Source organism: Podarcis gaigeae (genome assembly GCF_964106915.1).
Source record: "Podarcis gaigeae genome assembly, chromosome: 15".
Classification (NCBI taxonomy): Eukaryota; Metazoa; Chordata; class Lepidosauria; order Squamata; family Lacertidae; genus Podarcis; species Podarcis gaigeae.
In genome coordinates, this window is record NC_139692.1 from 24502941 (window position 1) to 24524397 (window position 21457).

At 44.2% G+C, this 21457-nt stretch overlaps 1 protein-coding gene and 1 long non-coding RNA gene across 2 annotated transcripts in view; one reads left to right on the forward strand and one right to left on the reverse strand.

Moving 5' to 3' along the window:
• The window catches only part of LOC310832291 (uncharacterized protein), a 129767-nt gene that overhangs the window by 97815 nt on the left and 10495 nt on the right, over positions 1 to 21457 (reverse strand). Inside the window, exons 6-11 of the mRNA XM_083713919.1 lie at positions 18370 to 18564; positions 17163 to 17270; positions 7846 to 8038; positions 4077 to 4213; positions 2943 to 3167; positions 920 to 1061 (exon numbers count right to left, since the gene is read on the reverse strand). Of these exons, the coding sequence (XP_083570045.1) occupies positions 920 to 1061; positions 2943 to 3167; positions 4077 to 4213; positions 7846 to 8038; positions 17163 to 17270; positions 18370 to 18564 (1000 nt within the window). The remainder of the gene's footprint in view (positions 1 to 919; positions 1062 to 2942; positions 3168 to 4076; positions 4214 to 7845; positions 8039 to 17162; positions 17271 to 18369; positions 18565 to 21457) is intronic.
• Positions 4209 to 5793, forward strand: LOC310832413. The gene is made up of 2 exons (XR_014558278.1): positions 4209 to 4501; positions 5146 to 5793. It is a non-coding gene; the product is annotated as an uncharacterized lncRNA (long non-coding RNA).

The window sequence follows — 21457 nt, forward strand, 5'->3', positions numbered from 1 at the left end:
AGTTACCATTAAGATCAGCCGGGGAAGGGGAGATTCATCAGTGCTGCCATCTGGTGGCAAAAAGGGACCCTCTGCTTTGTGGTGTGGGCTTCCTGCTCTCCCTTTCCACTGCCCTCAAGTGGGGTTGCCTCATTTCCTTTATTAGCACTACAATGAGATCTGCAATTATTGTCCTTTTAAAAATGGTCCAGAGTTCACAGGAGGGCATGGGGCACGGAAATGCTTCTGGGTTTAATAAGTTTGTAATATAAAGTGAGGGACGTGGGTGACGCTGTGGGTTAAACCACAAAGCCTAGGACTTGCCGATCAGAAGGTTGGTGGTTCAAATCCCCGCGATGGGGTGAGCTCCCGTTGCTTGGTCCCAGCTCCTGCCAACCTAGCAGTTTGAATGCACGTCAAAGTAGATAAATAGGTACTGCTCCGGCGGGAAGGTAAACGCCGTTTCCGTGTGCCGCTCTGCTTTGCCAGAAGTGGCTTAGTCATGCTGGCCACATGACCTGGAATCTGTACGCCGGCTCCCTCGGCCAATAAAGTGAGATGAGTGCCGCAACCCCAGAGTCGGTCACGACTGGACCTAATGGTCAGGGGTCCCTTTACCCTTCACCTAATGTAAAGTGACTGTCTAAAACTAGGTGTCTTTTTATTTTTTTATTTTTTAAAAGACAAAGATGGAAAGTTTTTGCACTAGGAAGCTCCTACGTCATTGACTCATTATTGTAGCTTACCCAGCATTATAATTAATCTATTGTGCTTCATGTTACAATATCAAAGTATTGCCCAGTATGGGTCGTATCCAATGGTAGTCATGTTCAGAGTAGACCCACTGAAATTATTGAACACAACTAACTTGGATCTTTTAATTCCAATGGGTCTACTCTGAGTAGCAAGTAATTGGCTTCGTTCTTCTTCCTTTACTTACGGTGGGCAGAGCGCTGGTTTGGCAGTTCCTTCTGGGCAGTAAGCTCCTCTGGGGCAAGCGACACAGTCATCCATTTTACCATTCCCAAGCCTGGTGCTGAAGGTCCCTTCTGGGCAAGGGAACTGAGTGCTTGTCTGAGTACCTTTCCCAAAGAGAAAGAGGGAACAGGGCAAAGCAAATGCAAAAGAAAGCTATCTTGAATGAAGTAAACTAAAAAGTTAGTTCATTGGCAGAAACAGTTCATTGTCATCAGTGATATTTCTATCCTGCTTTTCTGCCAGGGAACTCAATGGGGTTCCTGGTGACCTCTCATCTAGGCACTGATCAGACACAGGCCTAGGTTGTTGCATCATGTGTTCTCAGACCGTGCTCATGAATCAAGCTTTGTTTGATAAGATAGTCAGTCCAAGTGGGACCTGCAACAAAATGTTATAGTATAGGCTGCTCCTGTTCAGGTTTCCAGTCAACCAGACCTTTCCCTTTCTCAGGATACTGTATCCCACCACCCTATTTTCCTTCCCAAGAGACTCAGAGACACTGTAGTCACTGAGAATACTGAATCCTCATTGGGCTGTTTTGATTCCTCACCGCCCCACCCCCCAAACACCCTTCAATGGTCTTTTTCCTCCCAAAGTGCTTTGAAGTATTTCAGAATGTGCCATTCTTTCAACCCTTGTGTTCACAAGGTGCCATTTTGACAACACAAAGCATCAGAACTTGGAGACTTGCTAAATTTGCTATTAGCTGGTGGGGTAACTGAGAGATACATCCTCAAAGGTAACAAAGCAGGAAACCCCAGGCTCAAATCTCCTAATTGATCAGTCTTGGGGAGGGGAACTGTGAAAGCCCCCATCCCAGCTGAGATCCTAGGGGAGCAGCTGACCCTTAGACAAGGCAACTCTGGGATAGACACATCAAAAGTCTGTTCAGAGCTAGGCATATTCTCACACCGGGAGAGGAAAGGGCTATTGGTGATTACAAGTCATGATGGCTATGCTTTGCCTTCATGGTCAGAAGCAGTAATGCTTCTTCATAAGAGTTGCTTGAAACTACCGGGGGGGGGTGCTCTTGTGCTTGGGTCCTGCTTGTGGGTTTCCCATAGGCATCTGGTTGGCCACTGTGAGAACAGGATACTGGAATGAAATGGGCCATTGGCCCCATCCAGCAGGGCTGTTCTTACATTCTTATCAAGAGCATTCCTAAATTTGAGGCTGCCCAAAACTGCAGCATGCCATATTGCCCGCGTGTCTTACTCATTTCCAGTTATGGCTGTTCTTGAGAGCCAAGACATTCAGCTAGGCACAACATAGGTCTGGCACAGCAAGGCAGCTCTTGTGTGTCCTTATGCATGTGTTAAAAAGCGTTGGCAGCAAGCTAGAACAGTGGAAGGCATTTGGAATTGCAAAGACTCATAACGTATCCCCAGTTTTCATATCCGTGTGTATTTGAAATACCGGGTGGGTGAAAATATAAGCTCAACCCTCTTGAGTGTGTGCCTTGATGCTTCTCTTGGACCCATGCCCTCTTATTTATTTATTTATTTATTTATTTATTTATTTTAAAAATATTATTAATTTTATAACACAAATAAACACAAACAGGAAAACAAACAATAGAAACAGACTCTTGCCTTATCCTTATTTTTTCTAAACGTTATTAGGTGGGCTTCCCCAAGTCCCCCCTATCTGATTTTTATTTTGCCTCATCTTTAGCAGTTTACATATATCATAATTTCTAACCAATTTTTTATCACACTTACTTTAACCATAAAAATCTTTACAATTTATCACTTGCAAATAATACTATTTTAAAATGCACTATCTTCTGCTTCTAACCCTACAGCCTAAATCCACTTCCAAAGTTATTCTAAGAGGACCCTCTTAGGGCCCCTGATCCTGCCAAGCCCTGCATTGGTCCTAATTTACTGGCAAACACACATTCTCCACAAAAAAGGCACTGGGAAAACATCAGTCATGACCAAGGGTATGAAAAACAGATAGCAACCTGGTCAATTTCTCCTTACCTTCTGGACAGAAGTGACCAGCACTGCAGCTTCCAGAGGGTCCATGAGCCCCTGCCATGCAGAACCATCCTGCTGGGCATGGAACACACTCCTCTTCGGCAGCTAACCCAGTCTTGTTGCTCCATGTGCCAGGGGCACATTTGTACTGGGTTGGGTGCTTGGTTCCTGGTGGACAATAGTGACCAGCTGGGCAGGGGACAGGGGGCTTCTGCTTCCCTCCTGAGCCTGCAGAAAGACAGATGGGCCATCAGCAGAGAAGCCCAGCCTAACACATGTAATCAAGGTCAGCTGCCCTGGTCAGAAGGGCAGAACTGCAACTAAAGCCTGAGGGGGGAGCTGATATGGGAGAAAGCAATAGCTAGCTCTTGAAACAGGAAGCATCTTCAGCCCAAGGGCTGCATTCCCTTCTTGGAACCATTCTCAGGGCCATACACCAGTGGTGGTGGTGGTGGTGGGGCAATGAATGTAGAATGATCAATGAATATAAATTTTGCCTTTCTAAAGTAGGCTAGTTCCTATGCACACTCCCCTCTCTATCCTCCATCCAGGATAGCTCCATTGGTTGCAGCATGGTGCTGATAACACCAAGGTTGCAGGTTTGATCCCTGTATGGGACAACTGCATATTCCTGCATTGCAGGAAGTTGGACTAGATGATGTTCAGGGTTGCTTCATAGGATTCTATGAAGGCAAGTGGCATTATCAGCATTGAAGGAGGCATTTTAGCCAGGAAAAACACTCAGGGAGGATAGCACACAGACTAAGGATGGAGGGGATGGTTGGGGAGGCAGTGTGGCTAGGGAGAGTCCCAAGGACCAGGTAAAGGCTTACAAGGCCCGTATTTGACTCCAGGTCATGAGATTCTTCACCTCTGAAACCAGACCCAAGAGCAATAATCATCTTTGCAGTTCCCCCAAACAGAGCTGCTACCCACAATTCTTTGGTAGAGAATAAGGAAGTCATGACAGCTGCAAATAGAAGTGTACAGAATATCTGGCAAGTAGGCAGTAAAAAGAGCCAACCTCATCTCTTCCTCAAGTCACTAGTCCCTGGCAACGTTATGTCCCACTAGCTAAGAGCCGCTTCTCAAATGGCAGGTCTGATGCTCAGCTTATCCAAGTACAGAATGGCATACCTCTCGTGCAGACAAATCGCTCTGGACAGGTTTCACACTGGGATTTATCAAAGAGGTCAGAGTGGTTGCTGAATGTTCCTGGCGGACAAGCATTGCTGGGAGCATGAGGGCTAGAGGAACCAACCGGGCAGATGTATCTGACAACATAAAATATACTTGAGTCATAATCAGATAGAAAGAAGAGGGAGGACTCAAAGCTCCCAGACTACTGTGCTTTGCCACTAGGAAACAGCTTCTCAGCTGCCATGGCCTCTGCTCTTGTTGTGTGGAATAATGGGGTTGCCGTAGTCACCACTGTGTGACATCACTAGCGAGGAGTGACACACCTCTCATTCCCTGCCTGCCCTTACCCGTTTGTGACCAAATAAATATATTTATTGCATCACTGTACCACTGTAGCACTCACCACTGAAGTCCTCTGAACAGTATACAATTATTATTATTATTATTATTATTATTATTATTATTATTATTATTATTATTAACAACAATCCAACCTTGTAAAAATGGGCTTTTTTTCAGCTAGAACTCACCAGAACTCAGTTCTGGCACCTCTCAATTGGGCATCATTGCCATTGTAAAAGAATGGAAAAACAGCACTGAGTATGACCAATGGTCAGAGGCAATGCTTTTTTTCCCCCCTTAAAAAAATGTTTAGGGATACTCTCATTTTGACTCAAGAAAATTACCATTTTATACTTCAAAGTGGGAAAAATAAACACAGTAAATGGACAAAAGTACAAAGATTCACAAAATGTTTAGGGGTATGTGTACCCCGGCGTCCCCTCAGAAAAAAAAGCACTGGTCAGAGGTAATGGGGAGAGGTGTTGGAAACATCTGGAGGGCTTCAGATTGTGAAAGGCTGACCTGGGACACTTTGTCTAAGCAGGGATGGACAATGTTATAGCCTGGCCAATGGTCAGGTATGGTGGATGTTGGAGTGCACCTAGCAGTACTTGCTGGGGTAAATTCAAGGACACTTATTCCTCTGTACATAAGCTGCAAATATGAGACTGCTGATATGAATAAAGGCCATAAGAAAGTATCCACTTTCCCCTTTTCATTATAGTACTTGCACTAGCATAGAAGCCTATGAGATCCACTGGAAGGAGAGGCACCATAGCATGCCAACTGTGAATACCATTTTAAAGGCTCCTGCTTTCAAGATTATTCACTGCCGCACCATATATACTGGCAACATGACTCTGACTGCTACTGCTATGCATCTGCTTCACTGCCGGAGTGCTCCCAAAGACAGCACCCAGCTGTGAAGATATGGCTTGAACTCAATGGGAAGAAAGATCTGCCATTCGTGAACGGTGAAAATCATGATGATGCTTCTCTTTCAACAAGGAGGAAACTGTTGCAGAGGACCAAATGAATAATGATAGGCCATCCTTGATTATAAACAGTGGCGCAGCTCAAGTTCCGGCAAAGGAAGTGAATTCTGTGCCTTCCAAAAGGCTGATCACAAGTCTGAAACTAAGGGTCAGCCCTTGGTTGAGAATCTTCATGTTTTAGCATCAAAGCCAAGGCCATTCCTACAGAGCTCAAATAAAGTTCAAAAACAGTTTCTTGCAGATCCTTTTCACTAGAAGCTGTATGCCACTAAAAAGGAGAGTTACTGTCCATTCAGTGTGCGAGGAAAGCTGATGTTGCATCATTCTTGGGGAGAAAGAGACACATCTGCCTAAAGGCAATAAAAAATCTAAAGCCATCTGTGCTTTTGGGCTTCAATATGTTCGGACTTAAACATGTGAAGCACAGTTTGAGCTTAAAATGTGAATTGGAAGGTGTGTTAAACATTTCTTTTCTTTTTTTCTTTTACTAATATAAGGCAATCAAGATTGCACATCCAGCCATCTGTCATGGCAATGAGATTCCTGCATTGCAGTGGGTTGGAATAGATGGCCCTCGGAATTGCTTCCAAGTCTATAATTCTATGATTCTATGACTCCAGTGAGCCAGTGTGGTGTAGTGGTTAGGATGTTGGCCAAGGGCCTGGGAGACCAGGGTTCAATTCCCCACTGGGGGGCAGCCACTGTCTCTTAGCCTAGCCTACCTCACAGGGTTGTTATGAGGATAAAATGAGGGAAAGAGCTACACACATCACCTTGAGCTTCTGGAAGGAAAGGTGGGACATAACATAATAATAATAATAATAATAATAATAATAATAATAATAATTTTTTATTTATACCCCACCCTCCCCAGCTCAGAGCGGCTTACAAGCAATAATAAAAACAAGTTGAATGATTACAACTTAAAAACAAAATTAAAATACAACATTAAAATATTACAACATTAAAATAAAATGTAGCCTCAATGCAGGAGAAGAAAAAAAGAAAGAGAGGGAGGGAATCAAATTGGCTCCAAGCCAAAGGCCAGGCAGAACAACTCTGTCTTACAGGCCCTGCGGAAAGAAATCAGATCCTGCAGGGCCCTGGTCTCATGAGGCAGAGCGTTCCACCAGGCCAGAGCCACATAACATAACATAACATAACATAACATAACATAACATAACATAACATAACATAACATAACATAACATAACATAAAACATTATATTGGTCTCAGGGTCTTTGTGCCTGCTGTAGACAATATGCTAAGGTATAGTGGTTGGATTAGGACCAGGGAGACCATAATCGTTGGTAACCAAAAATTGAGGAGTGGCAGGTGAAGATGATGGACTATGCGGAGCTAGACAAACTGACTGTAAGGATCTGGAACCAAAGTAACCAGAAATTCCAGAGAGATTGGAGTGAATTTATTGTATATTTAAGGGATCATTGCAAAAACATGAAGACACTAGCAGGACTGATATAAACCCTGTAACACATTATAAAAATAGTATCTGACCATGGATAAATGGAAGGATTTGACATGTATTGAAGGACAGAAACTGACAGTAGAAATGTGTATGCAATTTACTAAGAAATTGGAAACCAGCTGAAGGGAGGGAGGGAAGTCATGAGCTCGGCGGAGCAAATGTTTTAGAATGGTTATTATAATGTTGTAATATTTTATGTTTTTAAATGAAAATAATAAAAATTATATTATAAAGAGGAGCAGGGAGACCAGGGTTCGAACCCCCACTGTTTAGGTGGTCTTGGGCCAGTTACTATCTTTCAGCCTAACCTACTTCACAGGGTTTGCTGTGGGAATAAATAGCAGTGGCAGCAAAGCACGTACATCATCTTAAGCTCCTAGAAGGAAAAGTGGGGCGTAAATGTAAACATAATTAAGAATTTTAAAAATAAAGTGTTCCAAGGCTTGGGGACCAGGATAGCTAAAATATTATCTCACCCCTTGCATGCTCAACCAGCTGCTGTGGCACTCTGCAGAAGAGAGTCTCCTGCAGATACCAACTTATGACAAGGTTTGTTCCATACAGCGTAAGAATTGGGTCTTTAGTGTAGTGATACACGCCCTTTGGAATTCCTTCCTGTTAAACATCAGACAGGAGCTGTCTCCAATGTCTTTTTGGTACCTGTTGAAGTTTTTTCCCTTTTCAACAGGCAAATGGGGATATCTTTCTCCTAGTCTGTATTGGATCTGAATTTTTTACATCTGAAATGGGATTGTTATTATTACTATTATTATTAAAATTTATGTACAGCCCTTCATTCGAAGATCACAGGGTGGTTGACAATCGTTTTGAGGTATGGGAAGTGATTCACAAAGAGAATCAAATATAGAAGCAAACCCTGGTCAAGCGGGCTTCCCTGAAAGTAAGGAATATAAAAGAGGCAAGCACACCAATACTTACCCAGCCATGCACTCAGAGTCTGGCTCAGCCAAGCCAGCTTGGGTACACGCTCTCCCTGCAGGGCAAGGCCTGCAGTCTGCAGATTCATCTTGCCCCTGGAGTGGATTGTGGGTCCCCGAAGGGCATGGGCTTGGAAAATTTGCTCCATTTGGGCAGAAATATCCCGCAGGGCACTTCAGGCACTGTTTGACTCCTGGGTGGGGAACAAAAGAAAAAGGCGGTGTCACTGCAATGAAGACAGCACCTACTGTTCTGCTGTCTCCCAAGGAGACCTAGTTTTTGGGAGGATGCTGTGAATCCTGCCAGCAATTCCTAGCTCTGCAGTAAAACGGCTTTCACTTTGTTAAACATCTTCAAGTTTGCAAAGCAGTAGGGTGCATTTTCAAGACAGCGTAGAAGATAACTGACTGCTCGTGGTCTTTAACTACTGGATGGGCACACACAGTGCCTGAATTAAAAGGTTGCGGCTTATGGATGCTGTGAAATGTCCCTAAGTCCTCTCTCCTCTCTCTGTAATTCAAGCAGTTGTTCATGTGTACAATCAGGAGAGTGAAGGGATGGATTCTACACACACCTTCATGTATCAATTGAAGGTAGTTACTCTAAAGGCAGAACTATATGTATGCATGTTAGCTGATCAGGCTTAGCTAATGCAAGGTATAATAATAATAATAATAATAATAATAATAATATTTTTTTATTTATACCCCGCCCTCCCCAGCCAAGGCCGGGCTCAGAGCGGCTTACAAGCAATAATAAAAACAAGATGAATGATTACAAACTTAAAAACAAAAATAAAACACAACAATTAAAATAATGGAACATTAAAATATTAAAATGTAGCCTCATCGCAGGAGGAGAAGGAAAAGAAGGGGGAAAAAGAGAGAGGGGGGGGAGGGAGGGAATCAAACTGGCTCCAAGCCAAAGGCCAGGCGGAACAACTCTGTCTTACAGGCCCTGCGGAAAGAAATCAGATCCTGCAGGGCCCTGGTCTCATGAGGCAGAGCGTTCCACCAGGCCGGAGCCAGAGTTGAAAAGGCCCTGGCTCTGGTCGAAGCCAATCTAACTTCCTTAGGGCCCGGGACCACTAGGGTGTTGTTATTTATGGACCTTGAGGCTCTCCGTGGGGCATACCAGGAGAGGCGGTCCCGGAGGTACGAGGGTCCTAGGCCGTGAAGGGCTTTAAAGGTCAAAAGCAGCACCTTAAATCTGACCCTGTACTCCACCGGGAGCCAGTGCAGCTTGAAAAGCACTGGGTGAATATGCTCCCATGGCAGAGACCCCGTGAGGAGCCTCGCTGCAGCATTCTGTACCCGCTGGAGTTTCTGGGACAGCTTCAAGGGCAGCCCCGCGTAGAGCGAATTACAGTAGTCAAGCCTGGAGATGACCGTCGCATGGATCACTGTGGCCAAGTCAGGGCGGGAAAGGTAAGGGACCAACTGCTTGATGCGGCGAAGGTGGAAAAATGTCGCCTTGGCTGTTGCTGTAACCTGCGCCTCCATGGAAAGGGAGGCGTCAAGGATTACACCCAAACTCTTAACGGAAGGCAATGGCACTAATTGGGCCCCCGCAAGAGAAGGGAGTTGGTCCCTCATCCCCATGCCATCCCGACCTAGCCATAGGACCTCTGTCTTCGAAGGATTTAGTTTCAATCGGCTCCCACGAAACCATCCAGCCACAGCTTCCAAGCATCTGGTCAATGTGTTTAGGGCCGAGTCGGTGTGGCCATCCATCAGCAGATAGAGCTGAGTGTCATCAGCATATTGGTGACAGCCCAGCCCAAAGCTCCGGATAATCTGGGCAAGGGGGCGCATAAAGATGTTAAAAAGCATCGGGGAGAGAATTGCGCCCTGCGGCACTCCACACACCAAGGAGTGGCGCAATGACATTTCCCTTCCTAGTGCCACCCTCTGTCCCCGACCAGAGATAAAAGAGCACAACCAGTTACGGGCTATGCCCTGTATCCCCACGTCTGCGAGGCGGTGGTCCAGAAGATCATGATCGACCATGTCAAAGGCTGCTGACAAATCTAAAAGGATCAGCAGTCCTGACCCGCCTCGATCCAGTTGTCTACGGAGAACGTCTGTTAAGGCAACCAGAGCCGTCTCCGTCCCAAAACCAGGACGGAAACCGGACTGAAATGGATCTAATGCCGATGTTTCCTCCAGAAACCTACCAAGCTGCTCAGCAACCGCTCTCTCAATTACCTTACCCAGGTATGGGAGATTTGAAACTGGGCGGTAATTGGATAGGTCTAAGGGATCTAATGAAGTTTTTTTTAAGAGTGGACACACCACTGCCTCCTTCAGTTCCCCTGGGAATGTCCCCGTGTCAAGGGACAAATAGATAATTTCAACCAGAGGGGTCCGCGCAACAAGGTATAAAGGTATAAAGCTGTGATCTTCGGTATCTGGTGAAACAACCACACAGTCGAGACATCTAAGTACACACACACACACACACACACACACACAAACTGAGGTTCCTTTGTGGTACATCCTGTGGCAATGCTCAGTGCATTCTGTGGTTCTGCATCAGGATGCCGTAAGAGCAGAAGGCAGCAAGTCCAGAACTTCTGGTTTCCCTTTCAAATTAAAAAGTTTTTAGTTTTTGTCCTGCAAAGAAAATAGCCATTAAGGTTTGCGGTAGGGAATGCCTGCTGCAATCTCAAAAGTGCATGCTGTCAAGAGCTCTGGGCAGGGCTTCTCTCTCTCTCTCTCTCTCTCTCTCTCTCTCTCTCTCTCTCTCTCTCTCTCTAGCTTCAATGCCATTGTTTGCTCCTCCCCAAAACAACAAGAAGCCAGATACAATCATGCAAGCTAATTTTGTTTGCTTTGCACAATTTCTATGGATTCAGCTTTCCTTGGCACAGAACTTGGATTATCCAGAGTCAGTATTATGATGTTCACCTAATAATCAGGGATGATGACAATTGTCATTCAGCAAAGACTGGGCGTTTGGTGCTAGTTAGAAACCCCTGTACATTATTATTATTATTATTATTATTATTATTATTATTATTATTATTATATTAGGGGAAAATTGCAAACTGAACATCCCCCATTCCAACCCGAAGGCATAGCTCAGATATAAACAATAAAAGCAAAGTTCATACAAGCCCTGAAGTGGAGACAGACTCATACCTGCTAATATCAATATGAAGGAAAATGCTAGTGCAACCATATATTACAGAATACAGCAGGTATGCTTTGTCCTGTCTTTGTTCCTGTGCTGGGTAAATGACCACTGGTTGGCCATGAAAGCCTCTGTTTTTTTTGCCTTCTAGCTACACAAAGTTTTGCATCAATTTCACAGAAAATTCTACACCCTGAATTACACAATACCGTTTTTGTACATTTAAATGCTTTGCTTCTCTCCACTTGCTAGCTATCAATATCCTCACAGCCATTAATAAGTAACCAAGTAAATGTTTTATATAGTAAGTGCTGGCTTTCTCCATTGAATATACCCAAGAGTGCTATTTCAGGAAGTTGCTGTTTTTTAAACAGATTTTTCCAGTTTTGTTGTTGTTATTATTTCTATTAATATATCATCTCAGAACTAGCAACTTTGGCACAGTCCCACCACATATGCACGACGGAACCATGAGCTGCACATCACCTCCAGCAAGCAGGCAAATAGGACTTATCCATTTTAGCTATGCTATATAAAGCCCTTCCTTGTGCTCTTGAACAGTGATGCAGAATCAAGAATTAGGAACCCACCCCATTCCCACCAGCAGGTGGCACGATTGGACTAGCTGAGCTTTAAATATCATCCGTCTGTGGTTTTCGCCCCCCTCATATGAAAGTGATAAAAAGCAGTCGGGAATTTTGCTCAAAGCCGATCATATGAGAATGAGAAATATTAAACTCAAAGTAAATATACCAGCCTGTGAACACTTGTGGGTATCGGCTGGCTGTTGTCTCTTTGTTAATGTAGTTAAAAGCAAGGACACCCGGGGCTGGGACTTCAGAGAGCCAGGTCTGTGCAAAAAGCCAAGCCCACATTCGTATTCAGAATGGAGAGCAATGAATGGGTTTCACAGACTAGCGATAGACTTGGCGCAAACACTCGGATACCTGCATGAATGACAAACATCCTGAATGGGTGGCGGGGTACTTGGAACTGTGTGACTTAAACAATGGAGCCGGTGCATGATGGGCGCAGACTGGGAGGTTGGCAAGATGAGGGGGAGAGAAAAATAAATGAAGTCTGGCTGGAACTACCCCCCTCCTAGCCACACATTCAGTGAATGCATTGTCATTGGGGAAGAGGAATTGCCGCCCCCTCCCATAAGTGTAAAACAACGCACCCACACAAGCAACTTTCCATTGTAAAGACTGGCAGCACTTCTGACAGTAGAACATTGGAAGCTGCCTTATACTAAGGCAGGCTGTCGGTCCAGTTAGTTCAGTATTGTCAACACTGTCTGGCAGAAGCTCTCCATGGTTTCAGAAGAGGAACATACCCAGCCCTAGCCAAGGGATTGAACCTGGGACATTCTGCAGGCAACACAGATGATCTAGCACTGATCCATGTCTCTTCAGAAAATAAAAGTCTGGCATGGAATAGGCTATGAATCAACTATTGAGGACTTATTTACAGGCCTTTCCCAATCTGGCCTGGGAGGGTGTGGCTCTCACTGACTCCAACTACAAAAGCTGAGACTACTGAACAGACTATTGTTGATGACTACTTTTGTTATGTTGTAGTTATGTATTCTTTTCACCTTGCACATGGTTTGAACTGTGGAAAGGCGGCAAACAAATAAAATTGTGTATGTATGTTATCTACATTTCAGCCACTGTAGTTCTGGAAGAGGAAGTGGAAACCCCTCTCGGCATCCTCCTCAAACTACAGCTGCCAAGATCCTGTGGGGGAAGCCTCCAAGTGCCTGCGAATGGGTTTCCAGATGTTGATGGACTACCCATCATGCTTGGCGGGTGGCCATGGTGGCTTATGCTGATGGGAGCTGGATTTCAAGGAAATCCCAGCCATGCAAACACATCCGAGGTGTGAAGCAGGACTGGCGAGGGGTGTTTGGCCTGGGGAGTGTTCTGAGGGCCAGACAGGGAATCCTGAAGATATGCATTTAACCCCTGCCCCTCGAGTCTGTTCCCTATTCCTGTTGTATCTGGAGGGCGTCAGCAATATCTAGGCAACACGATGACCATGCACATACACAATAGACAATCTTTATAGAATTCCTTCAAACCATAATAAGTACAAAATGAAATATTTAGTATCAAAATCTTTAAATGAAGCGAGGTACCAGACTTTGTAAGATGAAAGACAAGCTGTGAAGCTTTGTGTATTCAGCAAATATAATGTCCAACACTGAACAGTGATTCCGGATATTGACTACTGTTTTGTAGAAGTCTTCGTCAGCGTGGTGGGAGGATATAGAATTGCTTCATAAACCCATGTTATTTCGAATGAATGTATGTAAATGAAAATATTAAATGCCGTGGAACAGTGCTTGTGTAATAATGTAGTCACTGCTCTCAGTTGGAGGGCAGCAGTTTGGGGATGGCTCCCCTAGGTGGATTCATGCAAGATGTGCCAAGAAACACCTGTTTCAAATCCTGCCAGAGAAACCTGGGAGTCTCGTCAACTGAGATAACAGTTTAGAAAATGGCCTGGGAGTGCTCTGCCAACATCTGCCCCAATGACAACATTCTTATCCATATCATTCGGCTCCAAAATGGATAGTTTAAACACTAGAATTCCTGGACATCCAATGAAGCTGAATGTTGGGAGATTCTGCAGAGAGAAAAGAAAGCCCTGCACACAGCACATAGTTTAACGATGGAACTCACTCCCATACGAGGCAGTGACAGCCACCAACTTAAGTAGCTTTAAGATTAGACAATTCATGGAGGAGAGGGCTGTTAGCCATGAAGGCTGTGATCTGCCTCCACGGTCAGATGAAGTGATGCTTCTGAATGCCAGTTGCTGGAAGCCACAGGAGGGAAGAGTGCTCCTGTGTCTGAATCCTGCTTGTGGATTTTCCACAGGTATCTGGGTGGTGACTGTGAGAACAGGACATGGACTAGATTGGACTCCCTTTGGCCTCATCCAGCAGGCTTTTCTTGTTCAAGAGAAGGCATATGAAGCCCCCTCCTGTCAGCTAGATACAGTGGACCCTCCAGATATGAACTTAATTCATCCCGGGGGTCCGTACTTATCCCAAAAGTCCATATCTGGCGGTGCTACTTCTGTGCGCACACATAGTGCAATAGAGCACTTCTGTGCCCGCACATGCAGTGAAACCCAGAAGTATACACTTCAGGGTTTGCCGTGTTCGTAACTCAAAATTACGTTACCTGAAGGTAACATAACCCGAGGTACCACTGTACCATTATTTTTACTGGAAAAAGAACCATATCTCATTCCACTCACTAGCATGGTATGGGAAAGAATATATAATCAAAGACAAATGACAATTAACAAAATAAATGAAGTGTGTGCAGTTTGTGATGCACCACCATCGGATTATTTTTTTTAATTGAGTTTGCCCAATTACTCGTTAATTTGCAAAACTCGTTCGCATTGAACAAGCTTCCCCGCTCATTATAGCATGACTTCTGAAAACTCCACTGAAAGGATAATAACTGATAATCCAGACGGTAAGTGAAAAAAATAAATAACTTAAAAATAGAGAGAAGGAAAATAAATGGGGGGGGGGGATATCTGCAAGTTGGTTTCAAAACTAAAGAAAATGCAGCAGCCAATCTGATGAGTCTGGCGGTTTTATGTTTTCAATGACAGTGAAATAAAAATGGATGGAAGACACGTCTATGTTGATGTTGTGGAATCTACAAAAGGACCCGTCCTGGATCACGATCTTCTACACTTAGATGTTACCGGAATCAAGATCAGAGATCAGCCTAATACTGCCTGACTTCAGCAGGTAGTGGCTGTCCGAGGTCTTGAGTAGAGGTCGTTGGCCTCAGGGATTTACCCTGTGACCTTACATAGGCAAAATGAATGGTGTACCACCATGCTACAGCTTGGCCACCATTTCTTGTTTTCCTTCCATACACAAAAAATCCTGCTCCTTCTACCACTGGCACCTGGTGCAGAAAGTCCTAGGTTCAGTCCCCAGCATCTCCAGGCAGAGATGACAGAGAACCACATCTAAAACCCTGGAGTTATTAAAAACAACTCCTGGAATCAGCTGTGGGGAATCTGCACAAGGAAGGCTTGATTATAAATATTCCTGACTTTTGTGAAACTTAAGGACAATTGTTACCTTGCCAACATATATTAGAAAATTATCAAATTAGTTTCCTTCTATGTAGGCATTCTGCTCAGCTCTGTATATACTGAGATGCATAATTTTCTACATCCTGCGCTCCTTTAGTTACCAGATAATGATAATGACCATTTATACTTGCAGTCGCCAATTAATTTACACTGTTGTGCTCCCTGAGTTGAAATCCAACTCATGACCAGCACACACAAAGCACGTGGGATACATATTCATAAAGATGCCCTCTGCTTCAGAGGAGGCTGTTCATGTAGTCAGTTTCATTTAAAATAGGTTTATTTCACTTATAGGTGTTATCCATTAAGGCAAATGCTATGACAAAGGCCATTGGCCAAGCTATCAATCTCCTGTCCTAATGGACATCAAGTGTAAGTAAAATAAACCTGTGTTTTAATGGAATGGATTCCATCAGCTACCTAATCTCTCTGCAACAGGGTTCCCATGGGAATACGCTGCCATCACAATACGGAGAGGCATGAAAATGTTTGGAGGCAAATGGGATAGAAAGTGGTAAGTCTACCTCCCTGCTTACCTGTTTATCTTCCACTCTGCCAGCTTCTCCGGCATCCGTATTCTAAGCCCCCATCAGATAGACTCCTGAACTCTGATACTAGCTTGCAACAATAGACTGTGCCTGCAGATGGAGGCTTCAATGAATCTGACCCAGAAATCCTTCTGGTCCTTCTCAAGACTCACACTTCATCTCCCTACCTATACTTCAGTGCACCAATTGCTTATGCCTGTCTGCTCAGATGATGGAGAATGTTCACAGTGACCTTGCGCTATTGAAGTATGCATTACACCAACTGAGCCAGGAAACGACTATTTCAGTTGGAAAATCTGAGGACAGAAACTCATTAGGTATGTTAAGAAGAAGCAGAACCATTCCAAACAGAAGTCACACCAGTGTGACAGTGTGCAAAGGCTGCTTTGGGTTATATCCTAAAAGTAATTTGCTGCTTTGGGTTACATTAGCTACATTACAGCAGCTAATGACTTTTAGGACTTCTTAAGAGTCAAGGTTCTGTACAATAAGACAAGGTGCAATAAGACATGGACAAGGTGCTCACATTAGTGTTTAAAACCACAAATGACTTGGGTCTCAAATATTTTAAAAAACCCACAACTTTATCCCCACCAACCTTGCTTGGGTAGTCAGATCTGTAGATGGGGCTCTCATGGTGGTCCCACCACCCTTAGAAGAGCAGGGAATGGTGGCCCAGAAGAGTGCTTTCTCTCTGGCACCCCCTAAATTTTGGAGCCCCTACCCCATAGAGGTGTTCGTGTCATCTTCGTTGCACAGCTTCTGCAGTCTGCTGAAGATCCACCTCTTTACCTTGGCCTTCAACAGTTAAAGCATTTTTTGGGGGGGGGACCCACCTCCTTTGCTGAATTTATACAGTTCTGTTCCATTTAGAGTGGTTTTCCTTGTTTTATAATTGCAATAGCTTTATAGGTTTTCATTCTATTGCATATTCTATTGTAACAACCTGCCCTGGGGCTTTATGCTGAAGGACAAGAAAGAAATCTTACCAATAAATAAATAAGGAGGCTAGCACCCCTGCTGTAGAAGAACGGTCTATCCCTTCTGCTCTTAGATGTTGATGTTCCTCCTATCAAGCAAGTAATAAAGTTCTGAAATAGCAATTTTTCCTCCTTGAATCATGGGTGCAAATTGTCTTCTATAGTTCTGGCTTACTCGAAGTTCCAGTGGCTTCTCAATGAGATTTCAGTGCTTTGGGGCTATCTAGCACCTTTCATGCACCTTCAGTGACTTCCAAGGAAGTTACTACCCAAGTTAACACCTTGTTTTTTTAAAAAAGAACAAAAACAAAGAAAGGAAACCAATAATTCTCAGAAGTCTCGGTGTACAAATTTCTAGGAAATTTCCTTGGTGTCTAACATGCCTTGCTTTATGCCAGAGGGTAGTAAATAAGCACTATAACTGTCAGCCACTGTAGAAGAGCCTAATTAGTGGTGTGATTTAGAGCTGAAACAGCTTTCCCCATTGTGCAAAACAGAGATAATATAAGGCACAAACCTGAAAAGTATGAAGAAGAGCCATCGCTGGGCTTCGGGAAACGTTCCTTGGGCTCAAAGCGTCCTGCGGGGCATGGAGCGGTCATGAGATCATCAGCACAGAAGTGGCCTGCAAGATGAGAGAAGAATATAAGTAGAACTTGGCTGCTAGATCAAGCCCAATGGCCAAATCTAGTCCAGCACCCTGTTCTCACAGTGGCTGATGAGGTGCCTCTTCTGGGAAGCCTGCAGGAAGGATCCGGGTGCAACAGCGCTATCCTCACTTGGGTTCCCCAGTAGCTTAAATTCAGAGGCAACCATTGCACCTCTTGGGACCCAGCCTACAGGCCCCTCCAATACAGGCCCCCTGATAATGACTTCAGGTGAGAGTCATCTCTCCAGTAGACCTCACAAAGAGTCTAGTCACAATCAGGAAACCTCATACTTGGACTTTACCTCTTCAATCTGCTAGTGGGGCATCACACATGCAGATGTTCTGCCATAGGGAAATATCTGTCTACCCTTTGGAAATCACTCATTCAAACAATCTTCCCCACCTGCTATCTAAAGGGGTACATGCTTGCATAAGCCAGTTAAGAACTATGTTTGGGTGTGATGCACCCAGAAGTTAACAATATAAAATCCAAACCCCCAATATCTACACAATTTTTAAAAGACACATTACAGCCAACTTTTTAAAAAGCTGTATTAATTACTATTATTATTATTATTATTATATATTTATTTATGTCCCACCTTTTCCTCTGACAGGCCTCAGGGTGGCTTACAGATAAATACTTGGTTGTATTTATTACAATATTTACCATAATGAAGATATCGCTAGTCACAACTCTGCTTTTTGATTGCAAAATGTTGATAACAAAAATAGCAATTAAGAAGCCAAAGCAAATTGCTAAAAGCAAGCAGAGCAGCAGACGAAAATCCAAAGCAAATTTGCCAAATAGATTTAAGGCCTGTTGTCATAAGCATGTCTTCAGAAGGCAGTGAAAAGCCAACAGAACAGGTCCATTCTTGAAGCAGGGAGTTTCGTAATCCAGGTTTTGAACCACAAAACTCGACTTACTTCTAGTTTCTGTGCATTCCTTCTGACACTGAACACTGACCTGAATTCCACTGTCCACATGGCATCAAATGAAGCCTGTTCACTTGCTCCCCCAAGTACTGTGCGGATAAACAAATCAGTATAATGCAAAAAAGGGGGGAGTCACCTGAAGGACAGAGCTGGCACTGAAGGGCTCCAGCAGAGCGAGTGGATTCCTGGGCCTGATGCACCTCACCCAGGCCATCTGTAGAGCAGGCACTTCCATTACACTTTGGACTCTCAGTCTGCCTGGGAGTTGGGTCCCAAGAGCCAGGGGGACAGGGGAGGGGCTGAATGGTGCCGGCATGAGGACAGGAATATCCTGAAGGAAAAAGCAAAGTGACAGGTTGTGATGTGGTGGACAAGGGATGCATTCTTGTAGCACCTGCATGATTCCACTGACGCTGGTGAAATCAGAGAAGGGACAAGATGGTGTCTATGTTGATAGGAATGGCTCAGAACCTGTGGAGAATGGTTGGCTGGCTAAATGCACTTAGTTCTCTGACAACATTTGAAAGTTCTTTCTTTCTTTCTTTCTTTCTTTCTTTCTTTCTTTCTTTCTTTCTCTCTTTCTCTCTTTCTCTCTTTCTCTCTTTCTCTCTTTCTCTTTCTAGAACTAATGAGCATAGGACGCCAGATTTATTTAAGATAAAGAATGGTACCACACTCCCCTGAACACCAATAAAATGCACACCCACAGTCTGCAGAGCAGTAGGAAACCAAGTGATATCAGAGGTCAAGTCCTCTCCCTGCTCTTCTCCCTAATGATATTGCTTAAAGCAGGAGGTGATGGAGTGAGGAGATATCAGGTCATGACGGCAGTCACTCTTGCAAAGCATCGATACCTCCACCTTCCCTCAGCAAAGTAGTTGAAAATCATGTTGCTTTGCAACGTTCGAAGTGAAATCAGAATTAATTTGGAATTAACATCCAGGGAGATGTTGTTTTCAAAGTAGGGATGGAACAGCTGTTACTATCTGCTTCTCTCAGTATCCCATTTTCTCTGCTGCAGCACTGCAGCACTAGTGTCTGTTGAGGCCACCAACGGGAACAAAGCTGCCTATTGTGAAGGTCAAGGGAAATGCATGCTCTATGCAATCCCACATTCTGTGACTGAACCATGGCGCCTCCCCTCCTTCTTAAAGGCTCCCTGTGTAGAGCAAGGTGCAGATCCATTTCCTTCTACTCTGTGATGAGGGAAACTGCCCCTGTAGAAATGTTGCCTTCCATTGGGTTCTTAAAAGAGCAGAAATCCCAGATGGGATATGGAAGCTCCACGTTAGGATAATCGAGAGAAGGACCAAGGCCTTGGTGTCTTGCCATTGATTGGTTCCACTGGTTGTATTAAAGCCATGAGGGCATCATGAAATGCATGCATCTTGCTCTTCTCTTCTGTTTGGGGACACTGCACCAAGCTCTAGACCTGACTAGAGAGATCAGTCCTAGAAATGGGGGCAGGGGGGCAGGTCCATCATTTCCACATGCTCTTCCTCCTTGGCTCCTCCTTATACTGCCTCTTCAAAAGTAGCAACACTATTCTTAGATGCTTACATACTTCCTGAATGTCCTGACTTCTCCTCCTTTGAACCTCACATTCTGATGACTCAGAAGTTTCAGTTAGCCTCCTGCTGGCCTCCTCAGGGTTATACTGCCCTTCCCTTCCTAAACAGGATGCCCAGATATCCCAAAGAAATCTCAGCATTTTCCCTAAGTGTGTCTGGGTGTGGTGTCCCCCCTCCCACAAGTTTAACCTCAAGCACCTCTAGCTAAAGAACCTTGGGGTGCAGGATTGGGAAAGACCCCACCACCACTGTTACTGAGAAGTTGGGAAAGCTCCCATCAGTCAGGGCAGCAACCTAGGTTACTAAAGGTTTAGCACAGTATAAGGCAGCCTACAGCCCTACTTTGCACAAGGGCATTTCCATCTCCTATGCCATTCTTCCTCTTATGTGGGTATTTGCAAAGCCTTGCCCAGTTCACAACTTTATCTTACTCTAGAGCTGGACCACAGGACAAATTACAGCCCCTTCTTCAAAATGTTGAACTCCAGCCAAAACCCATTACACACACTCACACATACACTTTCATTTATTATATTTCTGTGCCACTTTTGACTCACAAGGCTCATAAGCAAAAAATAACAGTAGCATAATAGAGCATCATAAATACAACATAAATAGTATAGAATTAACAAATTATGAGTAAAACAACCACATTCTATAAAACACTATTAACAGAACAACTAAAAAATAAGCTAAACAGCAAACCCACAACAAAAGCCATATAAGATTCAAAAAGCATTACAGCACTCATAATCTACAAAACAATATTAACAAATTAGCAACCCAAAATAAAACACTGTTGAATTCACACATACTCTCTCCCCATCCCCATGACTCATAATATTCCACTGAGTTCATCAAAAGACACTACACATAATGCCCATGACAGTAGCTCTGTTCTGAAGGGTCCTAGGGCTGGATGGTGGGGCAAGGCAGGTGATGATCAGCACAAAGTCTCACTCTGCTCATATATATCTGTGTGAGTTTTAGAAGCCTTTTCTAGGCTTTGTTGCTAATATTAAGAAAAGACTGGTTTGCAAATGTTTCATTATGTCAAAAATGGCCAATTTTTGTAGACAAAGACTGTGTCTTGCTCTGCCAGAACCGCTCTGAAATGACAATATTCTGTACCAACCTCTAGAGATTGCCTTGGTGCCAGCACACGTTCTCCTAGCTCCATATTTTGCACAATGAATGCTCCCGGGAGCAGGCTGCTCTCTATTCATTGGACACTAATACCAGAAGCCGAAAGCCTGGAAACCCAAGACCCAATGTTATCTGATTTCCATAACAGTGAATTACAGACCACTGCTGGAAGTGAACCACTAAGGCTTTTCATGAAACATCAATCATTCCATTTTGCCTTTTATCAGTCGACATCAAGGCAGCCAGAATACAGGAACACTTCATTATTTAATTAGGAGGATCCTCATTACGGAGATCAGAATCAAGTTACTGACTACAGTGGCACAGTGGGAGGTACCTGGATGTGCTCATTAAATACTTTGGCTTCCAATGGAGCAACAAGTCGTGAAGAAGGGGAGAGCCTGAAACTCCCCAGGAGATGGAACTTTGGGCCTGGAAGGCCACGAAGCAAACAGCTCCGCAAAGCTTTAGCTGCTTTCATCAAGGAGCTGTCCAGTGCTGAAAGCT